Source organism: Astyanax mexicanus, chromosome 20 (genome assembly GCF_023375975.1).
Source record: "Astyanax mexicanus isolate ESR-SI-001 chromosome 20, AstMex3_surface, whole genome shotgun sequence".
Classification (NCBI taxonomy): domain Eukaryota; kingdom Metazoa; phylum Chordata; class Actinopteri; order Characiformes; family Acestrorhamphidae; genus Astyanax; species Astyanax mexicanus.
The window spans coordinates 29,966,440-29,993,425 of record NC_064427.1 but is presented as its reverse complement, the minus strand read 5'-3'; the positions used below and the strand labels follow the sequence as shown (position 1 = coordinate 29,993,425).

General features: G+C 38.9%; 1 protein-coding gene across 1 annotated transcript in view; it reads left to right on the top strand.

Annotated features, from left to right (window-relative positions):
• The window catches only part of gbe1a (glucan (1,4-alpha-), branching enzyme 1a), a 209,579-nt gene extending 195,013 nt beyond the window's left edge, over nt 1–14,566 (top strand). The window contains exon 16 of the mRNA XM_022680724.2: nt 13,871–14,566. Within this exon, the coding sequence (XP_022536445.2) occupies nt 13,871–13,933 (63 nt within the window). The 3' untranslated portion in view covers nt 13,934–14,566. The remainder of the gene's footprint in view (nt 1–13,870) is intronic.
• The last annotated feature ends 12,420 nt before the right edge of the window (nt 14,567–26,986 follow it).

Below are 26,986 nucleotides of genomic sequence, written 5' to 3'. Positions count from 1 at the left end.
TAGTACAGGTCAGAGTTAACGGTAAGTGGTGGCAAATGGACTCCATTAGAGCAAATTACCACTGAGGTGAAAGACTTGGTGCTTAGCAGGAAGAAAAAAAATGGGTCAGATAAGGAGAGTCGCCTGTTCATAAGGTCTCTCCTCTTAACCTTACTTGCCTCTTTATACTGAATAAATATGAAACCCACCTAAGACGCTGCTTTACTAAGAGCAGTACCCCAATCCCCTGACCACAGGCGAAAGAGGGCGCTTGGACTGAGGAGAATATGTTATAATTTGCTGTCTTTAGAGAGTAGTAATACTATTACACCTTTGGTCAAAGAGAAAGCTAACTTTAAGCCTGGGAGTTGTCCAGATCGTCATTCTCTGGTTCTCCTTGCATGCTTTACACTTGAGTCATTTGATTTGTTTTCACACACATGAACTCCCATCTGAACTTCAAATAGATTCCATGCATCACTTTCTTCTGTGTAATTTATCCCACTTTTTGGCTTTGGCTTGGAAACCAACACTTGCTCTGTAAGAAAAAGCCGTTGGGAAGCATGGCATCTCACCACACAGAAGCCTCTCCAAACAGGAATCCGAACTTAAATGACAAGATTTGAGAAGATCATTTATCGCCATGTTGGCAATACACACACTCACTCCACAAAGCTGAGCTTCTCACAGTATCCTCACTCCAGTCCAATCACAGTGTGCGTTTATTAGTATATACTGATGCAAAGAGAAGTGACACTATAAGTGGAAGTGTCACATTAAAAAATAAACCAATTGCCCAACTCTGCACATGTTATCAGGAATGGATAGTGAACCCCAGATACCCGACCAAGCTTCAGTGCTCTGGACAGCTGAAAAGCCAAATATTTGTGAACACACGCACAGAAATGTAACGCATGGAACTAAGCGGTCGATCCACATTTTGAATGCCACTCTTGCCAGGGAAAGAAAAACAGCGTTAACAAGCCCCTCCCCCAAGTGAGTCCAGAATCCACCCTGAGTGCAGACTTATTTATTCAGGACAAGTGTGAAAATGCCCTAAGTAGTCTATAGTCTTGATGCTATGAGGCTTTTATTGGGACTTTCAAGGCAGAAAATACAAGAAAGTGGTTCAATTGCTGGAAAAAAGGCACTTTCTGATGCAAAAGTTTTCCCATATTGCAAATATTTTCCTTCTATAGCCTGCAGCACTGCTTATCTTGGAGTAACTTTTGTAAAAATGAAGATGATGAAAGTTTATGAGGAGGAAATTAACTGCTCCTCTTTCCTTCCTCTGTCTGCTTAATGTCAAGGTACTCCACTGTTCACCTTTGTAATATTGCTGATTGATGATGAATATATAGCATTTAAATGGAAGCAGAAAAGTGAAAAAGACACTTTTTTCCAGAGAACAATTTCAAACACATTACCCCCAAATGCAGACTTATGGGAAAAAGCACTTAAAGCATTGAGAGCCCAGCGTAAATTACACATTAAATTGATTCATGCGAGATCTAATCTCCCGCTGTGAGCTGTGGTTCTCTGCTTTGTAAAGTCACTTTTGGTACAGAGCCCAGCCGCCACTGACCACAGCCCAGTCCAGCCTCGTCCATGCCTGTGCCCATTGTTTTAATGCTCTAAATGTCAGTAATGAATCAGACAGGCCTCGCTGGCGGCTGTTGAGCTGGTAATGGTTTGCGCTGTGTGATTAGTAGCCGAGAAGTCCACTGAAGGACGCTTATGCAAAAGAATCAATGAGCCCGTTAATGCTGCTTTGGCTTAAGGTGCCTTTTTAACAGATCTGGCTAATCACTGCAGGCATTTTAATTGAGCAAGATATAAGTGAGTGTAACTGCGGCTACAGCGGTCTGACAAAAGCATTCATCTTGAAGTCCTAGAACACCTTCTGTCTCACTCTGAAGTGTCTAATGGACACATCATGTCAGGGTGCAAAATGAGGAAGAGCTTTAACAGATAACTTCCTGTCTTTGACCGATAAAGCTTTGAATTCTTTGCTCTGAGAGTATTTAATAATGGCTACTGGCATCGGGGGCTAATGATTGGAAAGAGGGTAGAATTCATGGTGTGATCTATCAAAAGATTTATCAAAAAATTAAGTCAGCCAAAGTACAGTCAGGTTGAGTATTGTAGTGGATACAGTGGCTTGCAAAAGTATTCCTACCCCTTGAACTTTCTTTATTCTGTAGGGGTGTAACGGTACAGAAAATCCATGGTTTGGTACGTTTTTGGCACGTTCACGATACCAAATAAAAGAGGCAGGGCATTCTCTATAGCCTCATCTTTATTAACTTCATAATAACAATGAATCTTCTTTATAACCATATTTTGTTTTGTTGTCATCATAAGAGGATCCATCTTTTGGATCTTATTGGAACAAACAATGAGCATAATTGTGGTGCTTTATTAAGAACGAAAACCACAGCATTACTTTAACTGCTTAAACTACAAATATTTTTTTCCTAAGAATATTACTGGATGCATTTCAGTGTTTGAGTTCTTTTAAAGAAATATCAGCATTAGATTGTCAAAATTAAATTATATTAGATAGATAGATTAAACTCAGTCGTCAGCAGCATCCCGTCCCTGATGGGAGGAGTTAAAGAGTCTGATGGCTCTCGGAATGAAGGATTTTCTGAGTCTGTCTGTTGTGCAGCTCTGTGACAGCAGTCTGCCACTGAACACATTCCTCTGCTTCATGGTGGTGGTGTGAAGTGGGTGACTATCATTGTTCATGATAGAAAGCAGTTTATCCAAAGTCCTTCTCTCAGCTATTGTAACCAGAGAGTCCAGCTCCATTCCAACCACTGCCCCGGCCCTCCTGACCAGCTTGTCCAGCCGTGATGCATCTCTCCTCTTCATGTTTCCTCCCCAGCACACCACAGCGTAGAAGAGAATGCTGGCCACGATTGATTGGTAGAACATCTGCAGAAGCTTCTTACAGATGTTAAAGGACTGCAGTCTCCTCAAGAAATAGAGCCGGCTCTGTCCCTTCCTGTACAGGGTGTCTGTATTTGTTGACCAATCCAGTTTGTTGTCCAGCTGCAGACCAAGGTACTTGTAGGTCTTTACTGTCTCCACATCAACCCCCTCGATGGAGACTGGCTGCAAGGGTGGTCCAGACCTACGGAAGTCCACCACCATCTCCTTGGTCTTGGATATGTTCAACTGCAGTTGGTTCAGTCGGCACCAAGCAACAAAGTGCATGCTGTACCTGGGGTCTGAGGAGTGGGAGAAGCAGTCGTTCCATGGTCTTCATAATGTGCGAGGTCAAAGCTACCGGCCTGAAGTCGTTGAGCTCACTGGGGCGAGGTTTCTTGGGAACAGGGACCAGGCATGACGTTTTCCACAGCGTAGGAACCCTCCCCAACTGCAGGCTCATGTTGAAGATATTCGACAAGGGTAACCCAAGTTCAAAGGCGCAATCCTTAAGAAGTCTCGGGCTCACCTCGTCAGGTCCAGCTGATTTCCCTGAGCGGAGTCTCCTCAGCGCCCCTGTGACCTGGTCTGCAGAGAGGTGGAGGGGGGAGGTGAGGGGGGGCGGACTGGATGTGCTGACAGTCTGTGAGAGGGAGACCTGAGCAGCACTCAGAAGAGGTAGGGAGGTGTCCAGTGGGGCAGAGGCTGAGGTTGCTGAGATAGCAGGACAGACAGAAGCAGGTGAGGATGAAACAGGGCAATCAAACCGGTTATAGAAGAGATGAGTTTGTTCGCTCTCTCCACACCACCAGCTGTTGCACTATCACTCTTTGGCTTGCACCCTGTGATTGTCCTCATACCGTCCCAAACTTCCTTCATGTTGTTAACTTGTAACTTCTGCTCAACCTTCTTCCTGTAGGTCTCCTTAGCCTCCTTTAAGCAGGACTTGAGTTCACGCTGAATATTCTTCAGCTCCTCCTGGTTCTTGTCTTTAAAGGCCCTCTTCTTTTTGTTTAAGAGGTCCTTTACGTCGCTTGTAATCCAGGGCTTGTTGGCAAAGCAGCGAACAGTTCTTACAGGAACCACAATGTCCATGCAAAAGTTCAGATAGTCAGTTGTGCAGTCTGCTACCCCCTCAATGTCCTCACCGTGAGAGTCCTGAAGCACACTCCATTCTGTGGATGCAAACAAACAAGTTAGTGGTGTCAATCACTTAAAATTAATTAAATATAATAGTGTAGTGTGTATAATAGTTTAGTGTGATTGAGGTCTGGCAGACTCGATCATTTTTTATTTTATCATAAAATCTGGGAGAGAGAGAGAGACAGAGAGACAGACAATACGAGCGCCCTGCATTCACACTAAAACGCGACAGGCGACCATTTATTTCCTATGGCAGGGCACAATTTCAGCACAGCACCGGTTGTGGACAGTTTGAATTATCTGTGTTTCTATGTGCGCTCTCTGCTTGTGTGCTCCAGCCTGCACTCTAGTTCTGTATTACCTTTAATTGGTCTCATACCGTTTATTCTGCACGCATTTGCGTGAACGGAACTGTGACCCCAGAACCGTGAACCGTGGTTCGCAAAGAATAGACGTACTGTTCACCCCTATTATTCTGTACCCTTACAAGCAGAGTCTTAGTGTATTTTATATAGAATTTAAGTGATAGACCAACACATAGTACCACATACTTGTGACGTGGAACGAAAATGATACATTAATGGTTTTCAAAATTTTAATCAAATAAAAATTAGAACTTAGTAGAGCCACTCTTCCACAGAGGTCATATTTGTGAAGTGCAAGACTTAGTTGTCCTGTGGATAGATTCCCCATCAGATCAGATCTGTGGATTTCTGCAGCTCCTCCAGAGTGACCATGGGACACTTGGCTGCTTCTCTGACCAGTGCTCTCCTTGCCTGATCTGTCAATTTGGGTAAATGTCCATGTCTTGGTAGCTTTGCAGTTGTAGAGTTCTTTTTCCATTTTGTGATGATGGATTGAACAGTGCTCCTCAGAGGTGGGATGCCCAAAGCTTAGGATATGTTTTCATAAACAAACCCTGCTTTAAACTTCGCCTCAACTTGGGGAATTCGGGAATGGATTGCACTGGAATTTATTTAGTTTTTTTTTTTTAGAGACAATGTGGCCGAATACTTTTGTCAGATTTTTTTATTCGATTTAAGTTTTTAAAAATATGTAATAACAATTATTTTCATTCCAATTCACAATTATTCGCTATTTTGTGTTAAAATCTCTGTGAAAATATGTTTAAGTTTGTGGTTGTAAGATGAAAAAAAATGTTTTTGATTTTGAGTTAAAGAGGACGAGAAAATAGAATCTGTTTATATGTTTTTACCTGGATGACCAACTTTTCTACCACCTTAGAACATTTAAAATCAGCTGTTTCTGTTAATGAGTTAGGCTTCCAACATATGGTACGTTTTGTATTTTATCAGGGTATACAATGATTATTTCACTCTGGTTATCAGTAAGATTCTGTTACACCACTAATGGAGTAACTGACTTTGCCATTTGTGAGGTTTCTTGAGGGGATTTGCTTAGCAACACATTTGTATTTTTGTATCTTTGATCTTATTATAAACCCAAAAATAACCGCTGAGAGTGAATAGTGTTGATTGAAGTCTAGTGTGTGTGTGCGTGTGCGTGTGCACGTGTGTAAAAGTAAAATTCTCAGCACGCGCTGCTGCTCCACCCTTAGTTCTGTGTGCCGTGTTCCAAACTACTGCAGTGACATCTAGTGGCTCCCAGTAGCCCTGCAGTGAAGATGGTCCAGCATTATTAATTTTATTCACATGCAAATCTGTATTTACAGATTTAGAAGAATACTTACATTACTCTATAAAAAGAATACTATTTATTATAAATTTAATTAGTTATTACATTATGTCCACATGCATTCAGACATTTAAAAAAAAAACTAAGATATACCAGGACCAAGAGTGAATACTGTTGTCATAATTTGTCAAAACAAATATTCAGTATACACATCATCCAAAAAATATTTGGTTCCAGAAGCACATGTCAGATTGCAGTGCTATTCAGAAGAAAGATAAAGAAAAATTAAATTATTTAAAATTAAAGATCTGGTGTGTAACATAATACTGTATGAATTCTCCATGCCAAATTAGTTTTGCTTTAAGTTGAACTAAACTAACACCGATTGATTGATTTATGATGGCATAATTCTGTATTAATGAATGAATGATCACTATAGCATTTAGCCAGCATCTACACTCTGCAGCAGAAGTTATCAGTAAGGAGTAACTTGTTCTTACAGCCTTTAACTTCTATAGGAAAAAAGCACTATTGTGTGCGTTCAGACACTTGTGCGTGACACCAGGCCTTCTGGATGGGGGACAAAATGTGGAAAAAAAAAAAACAAGTCAATTGATTTCTTTTTTTTAATGATGATGATGATGACTGTATGCTCATATAAGGTTGGATCACTTTTCACAATGTCTCATTTATCGCAAATTGTTCAGACGAGACAAAAAACAGCTGTTGCTCCCAACAAATAATCTGATTTTGTAAAAAAAAATCACATCAAAATGCTTGACAAGAGTTCTTTGGAGTGATTGATGACACAGAAGAATACTTTTTATTCCATTAAGAATTTAATTTATTAATGAGGTGTTTGAAAGGCCTATGTAAAAGGCTAAAGCCAAAAAACATTAATTTTTAAGAGTGTATGACAGTCTCTCTTTTTCTCTCTCTCTCTTACACACACACACACACACACACACATACACACATATGTTCTGATCGAGCCCTGTGGTCAGATGTTTCCCTAGGAACCCTGAGGAGCAGCCTTTGCTGGAGCAGTGATTGTCTCTTGCCAGTGTCAAGAGCCTGGGTGAAATGGCTCAGTGGCGTGGGCTGCAGGGCTGGAGCTTCTGGGTTCAGGCCTGGTTAATAAAGTCTTCCAGCAGCTCCCAGAGGAAATCAGCCTCTACCTGCTGCACACAAGTGCCCCTTCCTTCCTTCTGCTCACGCCACACACACTCTCACTGCTGCTCAGGAGACATGTGGACCCATGCATCCATTTTTCCTCTCAAAGAGAAATGTCACCAGCCCGATGTAGCCTGCACCGTATCCAATCTGCTCCTGGCTTCCAGTGGACTAAAGCTTGCACAGCTCTCCCTGCTGGCAGACTTGTGCCACGGCACCTAGTTGCCAGCCGGTTCACTAATGAAGATGGCATTGTGTTACTCCCTAGGGACAGTTTTTCAAAAACGATCCAATAAGAAATTCTGGCCAAAAATCTGGTCATTTCAGTGACCACTTCAGAACACAAATTTAGTACACAAAAATATTATGTAATATATGACTAATAGAAATAAGCCTCTCTAAACATATTGCATGATAGACATCGACAAATTAGCTTTACTAATTATTTTAGCTTATCTAAACCAATATAATTGTCTTTTTATAGCTTCTATTTTGCGAGTTGACATATTCACAATAGATAACGGCATAATTCTATATTTAAGAAAAAATGGGGAGTGCTATAACGTGTAATATTTGCACTGCTGTGCTGCAGTCATAGGCCAGGTCATACATCAGCAGTACACAGCAGTGCCAATATTACACGTTATAGCACAAACCTCGAGTGTATTATTGTGATTATACAACAGTTTATTAAAAGATTTTAAGTTAAAGAGGACGAGAAAATACAATCTGTTTGGTTATAAACACTCTGAGAGTAAAAATAGTTCCATTGCTGCTCTGTTTGTAGCTGCGCTGTTTGGTTTGTAACCCCTGCATCGTTGCTATAGGTTACCTGTATGTGGCAGAGTAATACATGGAGACCTTCGGTTACAGTGCATTACCGGCTGATAATGGCACTCATAGAAAGCCTTTCAGCCAATCACACTGCAGGGTCATAACATTATAACTATGGTATAATTAAGCAATAATACACTCGAGGTTTGTGCTACAACGTGTAATATTGGCACTGCTGTGCTGCGGTCATAGGCCAGGTCATACATCAGCAAAGCAGTAACAATGTTACATGTTATAGCACATACCTTGAGTGTGTTGCTGCGATTATACAGGAGTTCCATTATCGCTGTATATTGAAAGATTTTGAGTTAAAGAGGATGAGAGACTACAGTCCGCAAGTTAAAATAGTTCCATTGCTGCTCTGTTTGTAGCTGCGCTGTTTGGCTTGTAAGTGCTGCATCGTTGCTAGGTTACCTGTATGTGATGGAGTAACGCATGCAGAGCTTCGGCTGATAATGGTACTCATAGAACATCTCTCAGCCAATTACATTGCAGAATCAGAACTAACTGTGGTATAATAATGCACGAATGACTACTCTGCAGCAGAAGTAAGCAGTAAGAATACAGTAACTTGCTCTTGCAGCCTTTAACACTGAGCCCAAATAGATTGAAATGCAAATAGATTGTGCCAGGAGCCAATGGGAAAGACTGTGAGGTTTGCTCATCATGGTTGTGAACATGCAAAACAGAGGGTAGGGCCAAATGGAAGGGGCAAAGGGCAAGGGGTGAAATGGGATTGGACCTTAGACTTATTGAAGTGCCCCCTGCCTCAAACACAGAAGATTTTTTTCTGAGATCCTCAAAGACAGTGTTATTTATGCTCACCAGGCTCGAAAAGATCAAAACCTTTCTACAGAACCATTTCTGAAGAGTGGTTCTATCAATCCACTGCGAGGTAGATGATGACACAAATAGAGGAAATTCAGCACAACAGTTACTCTTCCATGGAGCGGTCATCCAGCAAAAAAAAATCACTCAAAAGAAAAAGACATTATCTGTGTCAAAAAGAACCCCAGGGTAAAGAATAAGGACCTTCAGGTTCTCCTGCATTGTGGAATCTGCACTGAAAAAGAGTGAAACTCGATGACAGAAGCTTAAATTGAAATTCTTGGTTTAAATAAAAACAAAGCACTGTACTCTTTTCCAGTATAAATTTGTTAAGCTGTTAAACATGGGGGTGCCAGTCTCATGGTTTGAGGCCATGTGCAAGATAGCTTGTCATTATTAAAGGTCATGTGAAGTCCATACCAACAAGTTCTTCAAGAAAATGTAGGTCATCAGTCTCTGATCTGAAATTATACTGAGAGTGGGTCATGCAGCAATTGTCTACAATGAAATGGTAAAAGCTGAAGAAATGTAACATTTTATCATAAAAAGCAAGTCAAGGTTCAGACTGAATCCAATAAAACGTTGATAGAAGAACATAAAAGAAGCAGTTCATGCAAGGAAACCACTTACATCACTGAGCAGAAGTAGCGATGGGCCAAATTCCTCCCAACTCATTTTATACAATAGCTCACCAATTACCAGAATTATTTGATTTAAGTTATTGCATGGGTCACACCAATAACTAACTTCAATATATATGAAATATTTTTTCTTCTAAAAAAAAAAAAAAAAACTGACATTACAAATGTCATGGGACAAGAACTTGTATTGTTCCTGTCCAATCACTGGGTATTAATGTCTTCTATGGCATATTCTCTATACACACGTGACAATGTGGTTCGAGGAATGCTAAATGCTCGCAAATTTTTCGGAAATAGAATGTTTCAAGCTCCATGTGAGCGTAAAAACTTTTTTGTAAGTCACTTTTGTAAGGTACGCCACTGACCGATTTAACCCCTGACAACAGTCAATCATCAGAGTCCCTTCATATAAGTGTACATGCCCAATATACAGTTGTGGTCAAAAGTTTACATACACTTGTAAAAAAACATAGTGTTATGGCTGTCTTGAGTTTTCAATAAGTTCTACAACTCTTATTTTTCTGTGATAGAGTGATCGGAACACATACATGTTTGTCACAAAAAACAGTCATAAAATTTGGTTCTTTCATAAATTTATTATGGGTCTGCTGAAAATGTCACCAAATCTGCTGGGTCAAAAATATACATACAGCAACATTAGTATTTGGTTACATGTCCCTTGGCCATTTTCACGGCAACTAGGCGCTTTTGGTAGCCATCCACAAGCTCCTGGCAAGCTTCAGGTCGAATGTTTGACCACTCTTCTTGACAGAATTGGTGCAGTTCAGCTAAATGTGATGGTTTTCTTGCATGAACCTGTTTCTTTAGCACTGTCCACATGTTCTCAATGGGGTTTAAGTCAGGACTTTGGGAAGGCCATTCTAAAACCTTAATTCTAGCCTGGTTTAGCCATTCCTTTACCACTTTTGATGTGTGTTTTGGGTCATTGTCTTGTTGGAACACCCAACTGCGCCCAAGACCCAACCTTCGGGCTGATGGTTTTAAGTTTTCCTGCAGAATTTGGAGGTAATCCTCCTTCTTCATTATCCCATTTACTTTCTGCAAAGAACCAGTTCCACTGGCAGCAAAACATCCCCAGAGCATAATACTACCACCACCATGCTTGACAGTAGGCATGGTGTTCCTGGGATTAAAGGCCTCACCTTTTCTCCTCCAAACATATTGCTGGGTGTTGTGGCCAAACAGCTCAATTTTTGTTTCGTCTGACCAGAGAACTTTCCTCCAGAAGGTTTTATCTTTGTCCATGTGATCAGCAGCAAACTTCAGCCGAGTCTTAAGGTGCCTTTTCTGGAGCAAGGGCTTCTTTCTTGCACGGCAGCCTCTCAGTCCATGGCGATGTAAAACACGCTTGACTGTGGAGACTGACACCTGTGTTCCATCAGCTTCCAAATCCTTGCAGACCTGCTTCTTGGTGATTCTTGGTTGACTCTTGACCATCCTGACCAATCTCCTCTCGGCAGCATGTGATAGCTTGCGTTTTCTTCCTGATCGTGGCAGTGACACAACTGTTCCATGCACTTTATACTTGCGTATAATTGTCTGCACAGTTGCTCTTGGGACCTGTAGCTGCTTTGAAATGGCTCCAAGTGACTTCCCTGACTTGTTCAAGTCAATAATTCGCTTTTTCAGATCCACACTGAGTTCCTTTGACTTTCCCATTGTAGCTTTTGTAGCTGAGTCTAATCACTGGGTCAAATGAGCCCTATTTAAATGGGCTCATGAGAAGTCAACAGCTGTAGTCAATCAGAATCACTTACAAGAAGTGAAGAGGCCATGACATGAAGCTAATTTGATTGACACAACTCGCTACATCACCAAAATTGACAAATTTTGTTGCTGTATGTATATTTTTGACCCAGCAGATTTGGTGACATTTTCAGCAGACCCATAATAAATTTATGAAAGAACCAAATTTTATGACTGTTTTTTGTGACAAACATGTATGTGTTCCGATCACTCTATCACAGAAAAATAAGAGTTGTAGAACTTATTGAAAACTCAAGACAGCCATAACATTATGTTTTTTTACAAGTGTATGTAAACTTTTGACCACAACTGTATGTACACCCGCGCTCGTTAAACACACACATGCAGAGCACAAACACAACTTAACTCAACAATACACAGAATAAAGAGTAAAACAACATTGCTGTTCCCTTAAATGAGCTGCTGGAAAAATGCATGAATGCGCAAGTCAGTATATCCTCTGCTGAGATGCACAAAGCACTGCACTGTTATAATATGAATGCGCCAGAGCGCACCTGAATCTTAAAGTGAATGATGACTGACACACTGATTGGTTTATTTCACTTTATGCTCAAAACACGACACAACATGACTAATTAAGTGAATTAGTACATGCCTTTTGTGTTTCGAGCTGCACAAGGCATATTTTTTGTGCTCTTACAAAACCGCAAATTACCAGGGCGCTATAGATCGTTAAAATAGGGATCGGCATGTCTGTTCATTATAATGTTTCATGACTTAGTATTCATCAAGCACCTGCTGTGATAACGTTTGCAATATGACCTCTATTTAAGAACGGTCACTGACGCCAGCGGATTTAAGTCAGTATTCAAACATGGTGAGCAAACTGACCAGTGGGTGTGTAGGTCAAAGCATGAGTTTGAGGCGTAATTACAGCTTTGAACATCTCATTCAGTAAAATGAAGCCACGCTTAATACATTTCTCCTCTTTTACTTGAACAATGCACTGGCCGTGTTGGGTACAAAAAAAACCAAGACAAGCTTAACATGCGGGCTTGAATGTTAAATGGTATATTTACTGCTTCATATAAACTGGAAATCTAAAACCCTGCTTTTTAAAGTCAGCTCAATCATCCCTGCTGAAAAATTTAGCTCAAGACCAGCTTCTACTGGTAGCTGGTTTCAAATGGTTTAAGCTGGACTTTGATGATCATGTTGGGTAAAATGCTGGATATTTAGATGAAACCTTACACTATGCTGGAGGTTCTTATCTGGGGTTCTGTTAACTTGTGGTTTCTGAGGTAGTTAACTCTGATGAACTTATCCAGTGCACCAGAGGAACTCTTGCTCCTCCTTTCTTGGGGTGGTCCTGATGAGAGCCAATTTCATCATAACGCTTTTGATGCACTTGAGGATACTTTCAAAGTTAAAAATTTCAATTTGTTTTTTTGGATTGACTGACCTTTTTTAGAGTATTTTTAAAAGTATTTCTTAAATTTCTTAACATATTGTTTATTTACTTAAGTATTAGTTGAGTATTTCTTGCCATAATATGGATTAGAACTCACTATATACCAACTCTACCTCTTCATAACTTTACAACTGATGCTCTCAAACACATTTAGAGGACACTGCTTTTGTGGTGTTAAAAACCAATGTATTCATGTACAGAATAGCCATGTATTCAAAGGTTAAACTGTTGTTTTAACCCATTGAACCCTGTTATTCTTTAGTTATTATTCCTTATTTAGACACTGTTGTGCATTAGTTGGTAACAGAGTGATTAATATGTAATGTGCAGCACTCCATGGTTCTATTTTAGGGCTTATGATATTGATGCTAATTGTGACAGTATGGTTATGGAAGTTATAAAAGTGAAGAACTATTGAATTATAGCATCATATGGGTTAATGGCTGAAGTTTCTGGAGGCTTGAAATCTTTAGAAAGCCTGGTTGATTTGCTTGCTTGACATCTTAAGCCATATTTGCATACTGTTTGCATACCATATGCATACCATATTTGCACTACTGTTATATACTATTTATACTGTCATTCCATCTCAATCACCATCAATATTGCACTATTGTCTTGTACATATAGTGTCTCCCACTCTTTTATATTATATATCTATTTCTTTTTTTACTTATATTTATATATCTATTTCTCCCCCACACTACTGCACCTTGTTTTTGTCTCATGTATGTCTATTTGTGTCCCTGCTGTATTGTACCCATAGTGTCTCCCATTCTTTGATATTATATATCTATTATCTGTACTTGCTGTAAAATTGGGAAGGAGAGTAACGTAATTTCAATTCTCTGTATGTCCTGTGCATATGCAGTATTGACAGTAAAACTACTTGACTTGACTTGACTTAAAGCAGAATTATGAGAGAATTCTTGCTTCTCAGCTTCCCAATACAGCTGGAAAGTTTAAGAGTTTGCGATTGAGCCACTCTTAAAGAACACGCTTTTCACATGCATTTCTGGACAAGCTGAGGGTGAGACAGAACTATCGCTAAAAATTAAAGAAACATGTAAGTAAGTGGAGCATTTCAATTAATTTCATTTTCATTTTATTCAGATGTTTTAAAGGTATAGTAAAAAAAAAAAAACATTAATTTTGAGGGATTTTAGAAAACATAGAGAACATTATGGCAGTTTATTTATGTGCATAAACCCACATAAATTTGACCTTACAAAGACAATTGCAGGAAAAATGTAGAATATGAATATATGAGCATTTACATATTCTAAAAATAGTGGTATCTGTCAACAATGCTGGGGGCTGGGGAAATTTCCGAGAAAAAAAAGGTCTGGTTAAAATGGTCTGCTTGGATTTCAGTGTAATGCAAGCAAAATATTCCCAAGGGATTTTTTATGCTACAGGCATTAACATAATACATCTCTCTCTCTCCCTCTCCCTCTCTCTCTCTTTTTCTGTCTCTCCCCAGATTTACATTCCATGCAGAACAGCTCTTGTTCTAGCTAATGAAGACCATGATTATAGCCGCTGAATGCAGCCTGTGGATGGAGTCCAGCTGAGGTCGATACCCTGCAGTCTGTGCTCATTTAAAGCAGGATATTTTGCAGCCATTCGTTTCCGAAGATAAGTGTGACTTCCATTATCCCATGAGCCAAAACTGGATAAGCCTGACCTCCTCTGTTTACAAACTAACCAAAATATGAAACATCTTTCAACAACAGCTTCTCTCTCTTTTCTATCTGTTGGTTTGCGCTTTTTCCAGCTCCACCTGCAAATTTGACAAGGACAACATGCCCCAGTTACTTCCCTCAGCATTGTTTTTTTGTTTTTTTTTTCTTGTAAAGCGCAAGCTGCTGCTTTATTGTACCTAAATGAATTCCTGATTCTCGCTTTATGCTTCCACAAAAAAGGATGTTTTGTTTTGTTCCATAAAAAATACAGATCAACTAGCACAATCGCCTACCCACACCACCCTACAATCTGTGCTACACACACACACACACACACACACACAGTCGCTTCCTGTGCTGAGAATAAACACCATGTGCTTTGCTGGAAATGTGGCTTAGCTTTAGCTGCTGATTTTATGCGCTGGGCTGTGTTGCAGTGTGAAAATGTTTTCAAGCAAATGGAAAATTAAATGAGTAATTTCACTGAAAAAAAACTGTTTTTTTATTTTGGTGTTTTGTAGCAAATGGCTGATTGTCGTGAAAAGTCATATGAACTCGCTTCTACATATTTGGCAACAGAACAAAAAGTATGAAGTTGATACACAGTTATAATGGAAGCTACTCAGCTGACATTGTAAGCAGTAGGTGTGTCACGGGTGCCAAACACAGGAAGAATAGTCAAGGACAGGCAGGGTCAAGAGAATGGTCAAAATACCAGGTGAGGAGTGAGTGAAAAGAGGGGCTACTATACTACACAGTCCAGGTGTAAGTAATGATTAGAAGCATGGCGAGCCGGAACGCTCATGCATCACGTGATCCAGCATGTCTGGAGGGTTGAGTGCAGGTTAAGTGCATTCTGGGAAATGGAGTCTTTTCCTGGAGAACTAGAGTCCGAAGCAGGCAAACAGACACTGATAGGACTGACAAGGTGCATCCACACATCAACAGAATCCGAAGTAAAACAAAAGAAGTTTTGTCTTACCCTATTGTCAATTGAAAATGCGTGAGATGCTATTGGATGTGCTATCGAAACTCCACCCTTACTGCAAAATCTGCAGGAACACAGGACACCGTTAGGAACTTCTACAACTCCATGCATATTGTATGTTTCATTGCACTTGCATTACACATGTGTCACACACTACTTCTGCAAGTATAGAGTTCCCATATCTGTAGAAATCTAGAATCAAACACACGTACAGTAGAAAGCAGTGGGCAGGTGCTGAAGTGGGCATCTGCACACTGACTTCTATTATAAACTCGTTTTGAGCCAATGGTTTTTCTGAGCCTTTTCTTTTCTCTTTGTGCAGGAAGATTATTATGCTTGCTATAGTGTACAGCCATATGCTACAGATGCAGCAGATTGAGAGTGGGCGTGAGAATGGTGGAGTAATCATTTAACAGATATTGGGTTATTATCCTGATGTATTCAATATTTTCAGCACTTTTTCTTTCATGTAACTAGTTCCTTTCTCCCTCCAGAGCACTAAAAAGGATGAGTTCCTTCAATATTACCAAATTGAAAAACTCTGGAATATAATCAAGAGGAAGATGGATGATCACAAGCCATCAAACCAAACTGAACTGCTTGAATTTGTGCACCAGTTGAGTTTGTGGCACAAAGTTATCCAAAAGCAGTGTGTAAGACTAGTGAAGGAGAACATGCCAAGATGCATGGAAACTATGATTAAAATCCAGGGTTATTCCACCAAATATTGATTTCTGAACTCTTAAACTTTATGAGTATGAACTTGTTTTCTTTTTTTTTCCAAATAAATGCTCTACTTGACAATATTTTTATTTGGAATTTGGGAGAAATGTTGTCCGCAGTTTATAGAATAAAACAACAATGTTCATTTTACTCAAACATATATCTATAAAAAGCAAAATCAGAGAAACTGATTCAGAAACTGAAGTGTTCTCTTCATTTTTCCAGAGCTGTACACTTGTATCTTCAACTTGCTGCAGCTCTGCGTTCTCTAAAATCCCGGGGTGTTTAAAGCATGATTCACTGCCCCGTTAACATTTTTTTATCTCCGTGTCTGGTGACATCATAGTCCATTCTGATGCTTTAAGTGCACGAGGCTCTGGGGTGTTTTTGAGAAATGAGTGCGTTCCCTTGGAAAGGAGAATTTCTCCAGCAGCCAGGGCCAAGCAGTAATGGTGACAAAACACGGGAACGGCTCCCGTTTAATCGTTCTAATGACCATCTATTATTTTTTTTGTCTCTAATTAAGTTAATTGCATTGCTCGGGCATTATCTATTGCGACACTTTCATTTTATCCAAGCACTCAGCTCGAGCACTCTGACACTAATAGTGGTGTTTATCAGGCCTGCTGTCAGCTATGCCCTTATATTACTGCGCAAGAGGTGTAAAGGTAATGTCTGTGAATCAATGAAAGGCATTTATATCCAGAATGGCTTTTAAAGGAAAATGAAATTAATTTTTTGTTGCCTTTGTGGCTTTATTGCCCTGACGATCTTCCATGCATCTTTTGTGTAATGTAGTATAATCCACAGAGAAGGTGAGTGGTTACTACCAAAACAGACACTTAAATACAGTTGTGGGGAAAAGTGCCCTCCCTACAGATTTCTTTTTTTTATTTTATAATTATAATTTCATTTATTAAAGGAAAATAAATCTATCGAACTCAACCTGTCCCTCTGTGAAAAAGTGTTTGGACACAAAACCTAAAACTCACTCAAAACTCTTTTATTTCCCAGCATCTCTCTCACAACACAGATCATGTGACACTATGGCGTTCCTGCTCCCCGAGCTATTGATTGTTTTTACCTGTTCTTCCTTGTGTATATACCTCTCAGTTTGGCTTAATTCTTGCTGAAACCTAATAACTTGTTTGTGCAACTGTAATCAAGCTTTGCTGATAACTGGCAACGAGTCTTTCACATCTCTGTGGAGGATTTTTTTTCCACTCTTCTTTGTAAAATTGTTTTAATTCAGCCACACTGAAGGGTTTCGAGCATGAACCTCCTGTTTAAGATCATGCCACAGCATCTCTATCTCAATTTCACTATACGACGATCCAAAACCGTTCTGAATTGCACTTGTTGAAAAGCTCTGGAGCATTGTCCTGCTGTGGAACCCAAGTACACCTGAGCTTAAGGTCAGAAACTGATGGACGCATATTCTCCTTCAGGATTGTCTGGTGAGCAGCAGAATTCAAGGTTCCATCAATTAAAGCAAGTTCCCTGGGTCCTAAAATAGCAAAGCAGCTCCAGACCATCACATTACCACCACTATGTTTGATTTTTTTTAGTATATTCTCTTTCTTAAATTACACACACACACACACACATCTCCAAGAAAGTTCCACTTTTGTCTACTTAGCCTACAGATGAGCTTTTGTCTCTGACTTCCAATCTACAAAGTAGAGCAGTGGAGCAGCTAGGTAGGAGTATCTGATAGAGTGAACATAGTGTTTAAAAACTCCAGCAGCACTGCTGTGTCTGATCCACTCGTACCAGTGCAACAAACACTACATCATAACACACCACCATATCAGTTCAGTGACCGCAGTGATAAGAATATATGATCCACTATCTAAATAATAGCTGTTCTGGATAATAAATTATGGATAGAAACAGATACAGGACTAGAGTCTATACTTATGGAACTACAGTTTGCCCTGCTTTTTTTAGATTCATTGTATGTTTTGGCATTTGGCATTTGTATGTTTTGGTGTTTTACATATATTTTACATATTTCATAAACTGTACTGTGTGTTCAAAAGATTCTGATATGAAACCTTAACCAACATGCTTTCATGCACTGTGGCACCAAGAGTCAAGAGTTTTCATGCATAATTACAGCCATAAATCAGCCTGAGGCACCTGCTCCACTGTTCAGCATGCAGATACCTCACCTCCAGACACCAGCACACCAGCAGGAACACTCACAGCTACTTTTTGTTCATGCATTCTCTTGTGCACTGAAGCTACTAAAGCCCTACATGAGCTTTATCACCATTATACCAGTGAACAGCAGTGAGTGGACACAGTGATTAAACACTGTGTTTAAAAACTCCAGCAGCACTGCTGTGTCTGATCCACTCATAACACCAGCACAACACACTCTTACACATCATACACCACCACACCACATACAGCATCAGATCAGTCACTGCAGTGCTGAAAATAGGACCACCCCACTACCACCACCATGTTTACAGTAGGTATGATATTCTTTTTTTTCTAAAATGTGGTGTTACTTTAACGCTAGATGTAATGGGACACACACCTTCCAAATGTATAAAGTATTTTTCCAAATATCTTGGGGATCATTAAGATGTTTTCTGTCAAAATTGAGATGAGCCTTAATATTCTTTTTTCTCAGCAGTGGTTTTCATCTTGGTATTCTACCATGCAGGCCATTTTATCCCAGTCTCTTTCTTATGGTGGAGTCATGAACGCTGACCTTAATTTAGGCAAGTGAGACCTGCAGTTCTTTGGATGTTGTTGTGGGGTCTTTTATGATCTCTTGGATGAGTCGTTGCTGCACTCTTGGGGTAATTTTGGTCAGCTGGCCACTCCTGGGAAGGTTCGCCACTGTTCCATGTTTTTGCCATTTGTGGATAACGGCTCTCACTGTGGTTTGCTGAAGACCCAAAACTTAAGAAATGGCTTTACAAACTTTTTCAGACTGATAGATCTTAATTACTTTCTTTCACATTTGTTCCTGATTTTATTTTTATTTTTTTTTTGGCATGATGTCAAGCGTTTGAGTATCTTTTAGTATACTTTGCTTTGTCAGGTAGGTCTTATACAAGTGATTTCTTGATTGAGAACAGGTGTAGCAGAAATCAGGCCTGGGTGTGGCTAGAGAAATTGAGCTTAGGTGTCAGAAACCACAGTTGAATTCTGTTTTAATTGGGCGTGGGGAAAACAAGTAAATATTCATAAAGCAAAGAAAACAATATCATATTCATAACATTTTAAGAAATCAATATTTGGCGGAATAACCCTGGTTTTTAATCACAGTTTTAATGCACCTTGGCATGTTCTCCTCCACCAGCCTTACACACTGCTTTTGGATAACTAATATTTTTTTATTTGGTAAAATCAAAGAAACACATCATTTTTAGGTGGTCTCTTATTTTTTCAGAGCTGTATGATACAATGAATGTCTAAAAAGTCTGGTGTTAATATTATGACCAATTAGTGTATGTAATACTTATAACACTGTTTTGAAAGTTGCTTGCTTGGGGAAAAAGAACATGTTGTGATGGGTTTGTCTCGGTTAATATACTATCTATACATAGACAGTCTAATTAGTTTCTTATGAAGCCTGGTATAAAGTAGTGAGGTAATTCTATTCCTGACATTTTTTTCCTCTGGTGAAATGTAAAAACAACACCTGAAAAATGATTTTAATATTTAAATACTTGCACCTGGTGAAGGTAACTGAGGACTGGAGCATATTGCATACACATTTCATATTTTAAACCTGATGAACTGTTTTTATTCCAAATTAGTTTTTATTATTGTAGGTTAAGCCTGAGATGAAGCTGTAGGAGGGTTAGAATAATTCACACTGGTTGAGTTCTTTACAGCAGAGAAATCTGAGAGCATTATCAGTCTTTTACAGATACACACTCACACAGCAGAACAGGTGTTTCAGCACATCACCATTATCATTTCTGTGCTCGACGCTCTCAGCCCGTGTTCTGTGTCTGGAAACGTAATAGTGTTAATCTGCCCCCACCCTCTGTGTTATGATGGTAAAGATGGGTAACTGATTTTATCTGCTGTCCTCCGTCATGTACATAATCATTTACAGATAAAGACCTTGACGGCTATTACCTGCAGACATCAGTTATGACTGAATAGCCTCTTTTTTTTATTCAAGGTTGTTAATAAATCTGTCCAAATAGGAGAGCATTTTCTCTGGAAATCACTTAAAGGTAATACTAACACTTGATCATTCTGATAGCAGGCCTGCTCTGAGGTCTTATTATTATTATCCAAATACCAACACTGCCATCTCAAGGCATGAAGTGTAACTACAGCCTGCAACTAAAGCCTGGGGCTCCCATTAGATTTTAGCAAGTACACAACAAGTACACAACAAAGATGTGAAAAGTATTTTCAATCATTACTCATTACTCAGGTAGAAGTATAGATACTATGGTTTAAAATACATCTGTAGAAGATGAAGTATAAACTCAAACGTTTTACTCTTTAAGTAAAAGTGTAAAAGTACTGCTTTCAAAACTACTTAAAGTATAAAAGTAAAAGGAATATATATGGTGCACTCCCACCCAAAAGCTATAATGTCTATAATGACTAAAATATTATATTAAAATGTTAATGCTGATAAATTTTAGTACAACCCAAATATATTAAAGAAGAACTCCAGTGTGAAATGGACTTAAAACGTAATAAAATCCTGAGAGCCCTGACATTTAAAACGAGGCATTTAGACCTTTAAAACTCACAATAATCAACCGTCGAGCACAACGACTTAACGAAGATAGTGGCTGATTCAGTTCATTTTTCATTTGGGCAAAAAACATCTGTCAGGAGTTAGTATGACAGTGTGCAGGTTTTTTGTCAGATATAAATGGCAACCCTAAACCCAGCACACCCACATTCTGTAAATAATGTCACTTAGGGACTTTTCGTGAGTTAGAGTGAAGGACTGAAGGAGAGTGTGCTGTAAAAAAAAATAATAATAAAATCCCACCTCTTGTAAACGCACACATACTTCACCATGGGCTCTTTTGGGTTAAAAGCATCTGCTGTGTGTCTACAGCCAACACTCTTCCAGTTAAACTTAAGCCAATAATCACTTTATATGAAATTTCTCTCAAACCCAAGCTCTTCTTTAGCCTCTACAGCTGGCCACAGACACAAACACATTCATATTCATGATGAAGAAATCAATACTACAGAAAATGCACAGCACAAAAGGTTAAATGTCATTATTTCGTACACTATGTACTGAGAGAATGCACAGAAATTAAGCAACCATCTACCGTTTTTTAATAGAGATTTCATAAGCAGTGACCGATATGACCTCTTTAACATGAGCATACTGTTTCAGTTTCAGCTGTTCTCCTGCAATATAATACCAGAAAATTTCTTTTAACTTACAACACTTGAGGAAACTTTTTGCCTTAAAAATAAATGATGGTGAAGTTTTGAACTAACACACCGATGTGTGGGGTGATGGAGAGGACACACCCTATATGCAAATTAGAGATGGACCGATTAGTGTTTTTTGGGCCGATTTCGATCACCAATTGTCTTTCATCTCGAACGGCCGATCGCCGATACCGATCTTGGGCGGGGTCAAATGCCACATTAATGCCACACAGGTGCCAGTACCGCAGGAATGGGTATCCCAACATCAGCCGCTTTACAGCCTGTTCTTCAGAGACAGCTTACTGTTTAAAATAGCTCATATTTACTGTTTATATATAAATGATAATATATTATTTTAATAAGAACAACTGTCATTCACTATGTCCCAATTCAGGGGCTGCATCCTTCGAAGGATGCGGTCTACGAAAGTGTGTCCTTTGAAGGATGGGTAGGCTGCGATGCAGTACTGAAATGGGACAGTCTACCCTACGGAGTATTTCCTGTTTCCTGTTTGAGATTCTACCCGCCAAACAACCAAAGTCAGAGCTGAGAAATGAGCCTGAGGTTTTGATTCTACTCTTGCTTCAGACCACAAAATACCAAATTAATTAAGTACAGGTTAATTAACTGTGCAATAACTAAATAATATAAATAAGTATAAAAAACACGGAGTAAATTGAGGGTGGCTCTCATTTACAATGCAACCGAGCAATTACATAGGGAAGGGATTGACAGAAACAACAACAAAAAAGTAGATAGAATAAAATAAGCAATAAAAAAGCATGAAAAACAGCATTATAATAAGGTATAAGAATTACTTTTTAAAAAATGGATAATAATTTTAGTAAATATTAAGATATAAAACAAATAAGGTAAAAATAATAATATAAGAGTAGGAATCATAAAATCATAGGTAAAAAAAGGTACTAGAACTAATACAAATTCAACTACAGATGAATAAAGAAAAAACTAAACACATAAAATAGTAAAATATAAACAAGCAATAACTAATAATAAAAGAAAAATAACTTGGGCTGTTTTCCAGATCCTGGGAATTCTGCTTGATAAAATGGAGAGATTAAAAATATATTTATGTTTAAGAATGACTGGAGGTCAAGCCTGTCCTGTCCTGTGCCTTTTTTGTGTTAATAGTGCTGAGGGCTTTAGCTAATATATGGTGAGGGATCGGGTGGATGGTAAAGAGACCATGGCTTACAGCAGGTGGCCCATGTATTTCATTGTTTGGTATTATTGTATTAATTTTATCAAATACATGTCCAGCTGCTACAAAATGATTATTAAATGTTTGGCAAAGCTCTCTTTGGTCAGAAATGTGGTAGTTATTTACTGAAATCTGGGTGGGAGTAAGCTCTGATTTGTTTTTAACTTTCCAAAATTTGACAGGGTTTGAAGCAGATTTTGAGAATTGGACATCTGTTGGACAGGTTAAAAAAGTGTTTATTTGATTTATTTTATTTATATTACAATATGATTTTGTGTGGCATTGTGAATTTATTTTGGACTTCTGTTTATTTGCTGTGATTATTGTGGAGTGTATTTTTGATTTTTGTTTATTTGCTGTGACGTGTGCTGTGTTTTGGGTTTTTTTTCACTGATCATTTCTTTAATCCTTTGTTTACCTGAACAGCTGAAACTGCTTCTTGCAATTCCTTTTCTTTCGCCAATCAGAGCAGCGGGAGAGCGCGGGCATGTCGGGACTCTTATTTTAAATGGTGGACTCTTATCGTGTGTAGGAGAGCAGCAACAGGGCAGGAAGCAGGGCTCGCGAAGGGGACGCGCGGGCGAGTCGGCGGCAACGGTAGACTCGGCGTGCGGCGTGGTGAGAACGCCCAGAGTGAGCCAGAGTACGGACTCGAGTGTGGCACTTGCAGCAGACCTGGGAGGTTACTGAAGCAGGAGCACGCGGTGACGACGGCGGCCGTTGGACTGGTGACCGAGGGTCGAGCCATACACTGTGGGCAAGCGGCTGCTGGTTCTGAGTACAGACTGAAGAGCTGCATCTCCCTGCCCTGGAAGCTGTTCATCGTAGAGACTGGGACATTTTGTTTATTTTGTGTTTGGTTTGTTTTATATTAATTTTGCTCCTTTTTTGTTTATTGATTATCCATTCTGATCTGAGGTTTTTAACCTTAAGAGCTATGCAAATATTTTTAGTCTGACTCATGCATGATTTTTAGCTGGTTTATTGTCTAGAGGTAATAATAATTTAATAAAAGGCTTTGTTTTCTATTTTAGTATAGACTATATTCCCTCCCAAACTTAATCATAATTTTAATAATTAAGCTAGGTTAGTTCCAGGGGTTACTTAGTGTGCAATATTGGTGTCCATTGTTAAATTTAATGATTGGGTTGTGTGTGGGTTGTGTGTAAGTCTCCTTGTGGATAAACTGGATAAAATTTGCGATCCCTCTAACAAGAGGTTCTTCCTGATTTATTTCACCACTCAATCTGGGTTATTGTAGGTTTAGGACCTTAACACACGCACCCGTGTGTTTTGTCCCTGGGACACATCCATATAGTATTCTGCTTTAGCCTTTCTAATATGAGAGGTACATTTATTCCTTAACTGCCTAAAAACAAGCCATTGGTCTCTATCACCACTTTTTGTAGCAGAGGTCCATGCTTTGTTTCTAGCATTTAGCAAGGAAGAGATTTCATTAGTCATCCAGGGGTTAGATCTATCACGTATTCTCATGGTTTTATAGGGGGCATGCTTGTTTACCACTGCTAAAAATGTTTTGGTAAAATGATCTAGTGTCGAGTCAATATCCAGGATTTCTGAGGTATAGTGAATGTTACTGAGCGCTTGATCAAAATGTTTAAGATTTCTTCTAACCACCATCCGAGAGCCTGACTTCTTTATGCTAGTGTCCCTAATGCATCCGATAGGACGGTGGTCACTTTTACCAGGGTCAAATACACCTGTAGTGGTAATTTTGTCAGATCTATTTGATAAGATTAAATCTATTAAGGTTGACTTGGTGGGGTCATGCAAATTTGGTCGTGTTGGCTCAGTAATTAATTGCTTAAGCGACAGATTACCACACACTTCTCGTAGATGATCGGATGCATTAGTTAACCAGTTCAGATTAAAATCACCTAGGATCAGCATTTCTGAATTAGTGTATAGAGATAAAAGCCCAGCTAACTCACCACGGTAAAGTTAGTTTCATTTTTGATATTCGACTTTTCGGCTCTAATAACTTCTGAACGGAGGATGGTAGCCAGCAGATACTTACATAATCAGGACAGTACGACCACAGAGAGTGACGCACACCCTTCCTTTTACTGTTTGGGTGAAATTTGCGCAACGCCCTTTTAGCGTTAATACCGAAAAACTAAGCGCACTTTTCCTGTCAGAATAAAATGCATGTACTTCTAGACCACCTCTACATCTGTACACACTCATTTATTTACCTCCAAATCACTTCAGTGCATAAAAATGCCTATTAATGTTCCCACATAAGAATAGATGGCTTTAAGAAAAAAAAAACACCAATAGCTCCATATCCTTAGGGTTCATACACATCAGAATAACGGGGATGTATACTTTGAGTCATGAGGAAAATTGCACACCCATTAATATTATGCAAAATGCTCTAATTTTTAATTATATTTTATATATTCACAAATTCAATAGCGTTTCAGCAACTGTGTATGTCACAGCTAGGTGGCAGCAGACACGCACACCATTTATATTTTGGATACAGGGCCAATTCTAGTGAATATTACATTTTATATATTTAAAAAAATCAATAGAATTTAAACCGAATTACACAGAACACTAAAAATAAGTGTGTATGATACAGCTAGGTGTCAGGAAACACACACACTCTTTGAAATTTGGATACATTGCCAATTCTACTAATTATTAAATTATATACATTTTAAAATGTAATAGCTTTCAAACCGAATTACACAGAATAATAAAAACAAGTGTGTATGATACAGTTAGGTGGCAACAGACACACACACGCTTTATATTTATGATACACTGCCAATTCTACGAATTATTAAATTTTATATATTTTAAAATGTAGTAGCTTTCAAACCGAATCACACAGAATAATAAAAACAAGTGTGTATGATACAGCTAGGTGGCAGCAGACACACACACCATTTATATTTTGGATAAAGTGCCAATTCTAGTGAATATTACATTTTATATATTTAAAAAATCAATAGAATTTAAACCGAATTACACAGAACAATAAAAACAAGTGTGTATGATACAGTTAGGTGGCAACAAACACACACATGCTTTATATTTATGATACAGTGCCAATTCTACATATTATTAAATTATATATATTTTAAAATTCAATAGCTTTTAAACTCAATTACACAGAATAATAAAAACAAGTGTGTATGCTACAGCTAGGTGGCAGCAAACACACACACACTTTAAAATTTGGATACATTGCCAATTCTACTAATTATTAAATTATATACATTTTAAAATTCAATAGCTTTCAAACCGAATCACACAGAATAATAAAAACAAGTGTGTATGCTACAGCTAGGTGGCAGCAAACACGCTCACTCTTTATATTTATGATACACTGCCAATTCTACTAATTATTAAATTTTATATATTTTAAAATTCAATAGCTTTTACACCAAATCACACAGAACAATAAAAACTAGTGTGTATGATACAGCTAGGTGGCAACAAACACACACACTCTTTAAAATTTGTAATTTGAGATTGTAATCTGTTAGGGCTACTTCAGAGTCTGTGACAGACTGCTTAAGCCAGGATTCAGTCAATACTAAAATATCCGGATCAGACTGAAATTAAAATGTTCAACTGATCCAGTTTATCCCTCTGAAGAAGGTATGATTGTTGCCTCCCAAATTGTCCCACTGTTCCTATGTCCTGCATCAATATATATTTGTCAGGTGGTAGTAGAGACACAGAAGAAAACAACTTAGTTCAGTATGGAGCCCAGAAGGGGCCGTGGATAAAAAAAAAATAATCAAATCGAGTCAACGATGTAGCAGTTCGTGCTCACGATTTCTGTAATTCTTCTGAGCTGTAACAGGGGTGCGGTGATGAGTTATCTACATTTATAACCTGCTGATATTAATACTCTAGTGTTACAGTTATATAATACAGAGCGCAGATTCTGCCATATTGGTGGGTCGCCACAGCGCGTCCGCTCCCCGCCGCCAGACGCCTCCCGTGTGGTTAGAGCGCGCACAGTCTTTCGAGGAGCTTATTGACCAACAATTTACACAAATACAGTGAATTTCAGTCATGAATAAAGAAACATTTTACTAATGCAGGATGACTGTATGTGTGTTATTAAAACCAGATTAAGCAGTGAACTAAGCAGTTAGTTCATCAGCTGTGACTTCAGTGGTCTATAACCAGCCTGTGCTGATTTCTGCCCAATAACCTTTTCAGTAACCTCCAATAGCCTTTAATAGTCTTTAGTAGCCTTCAACAGTCTTACCTGGCGGCCGTGTTCACTAAACAACGCCGTTAAAAAACATTCTGAGGTGAGCCACGTTGCTCAAACCCGATTTTTTTTGCTCAGATCGTATTTGGCTATTTTAAGGGGGTTACATTCACTAATGGGAGTGACCTGTATCTGTGTGTAATGTAAACTAATCTGTCCCTGAAACGCCTCACATCTGCACATCGATACATGTAAAACATCACCTTCGCCAACAACAAAAAAAACGTCATATTTGAGAGATGACTCGTAGCTTTATAAAGGGAAATGGATGAGTTAGCAGCTCATATGTGGAGTATCTTTTGCTGGAGTGGAGAGTTGCACAG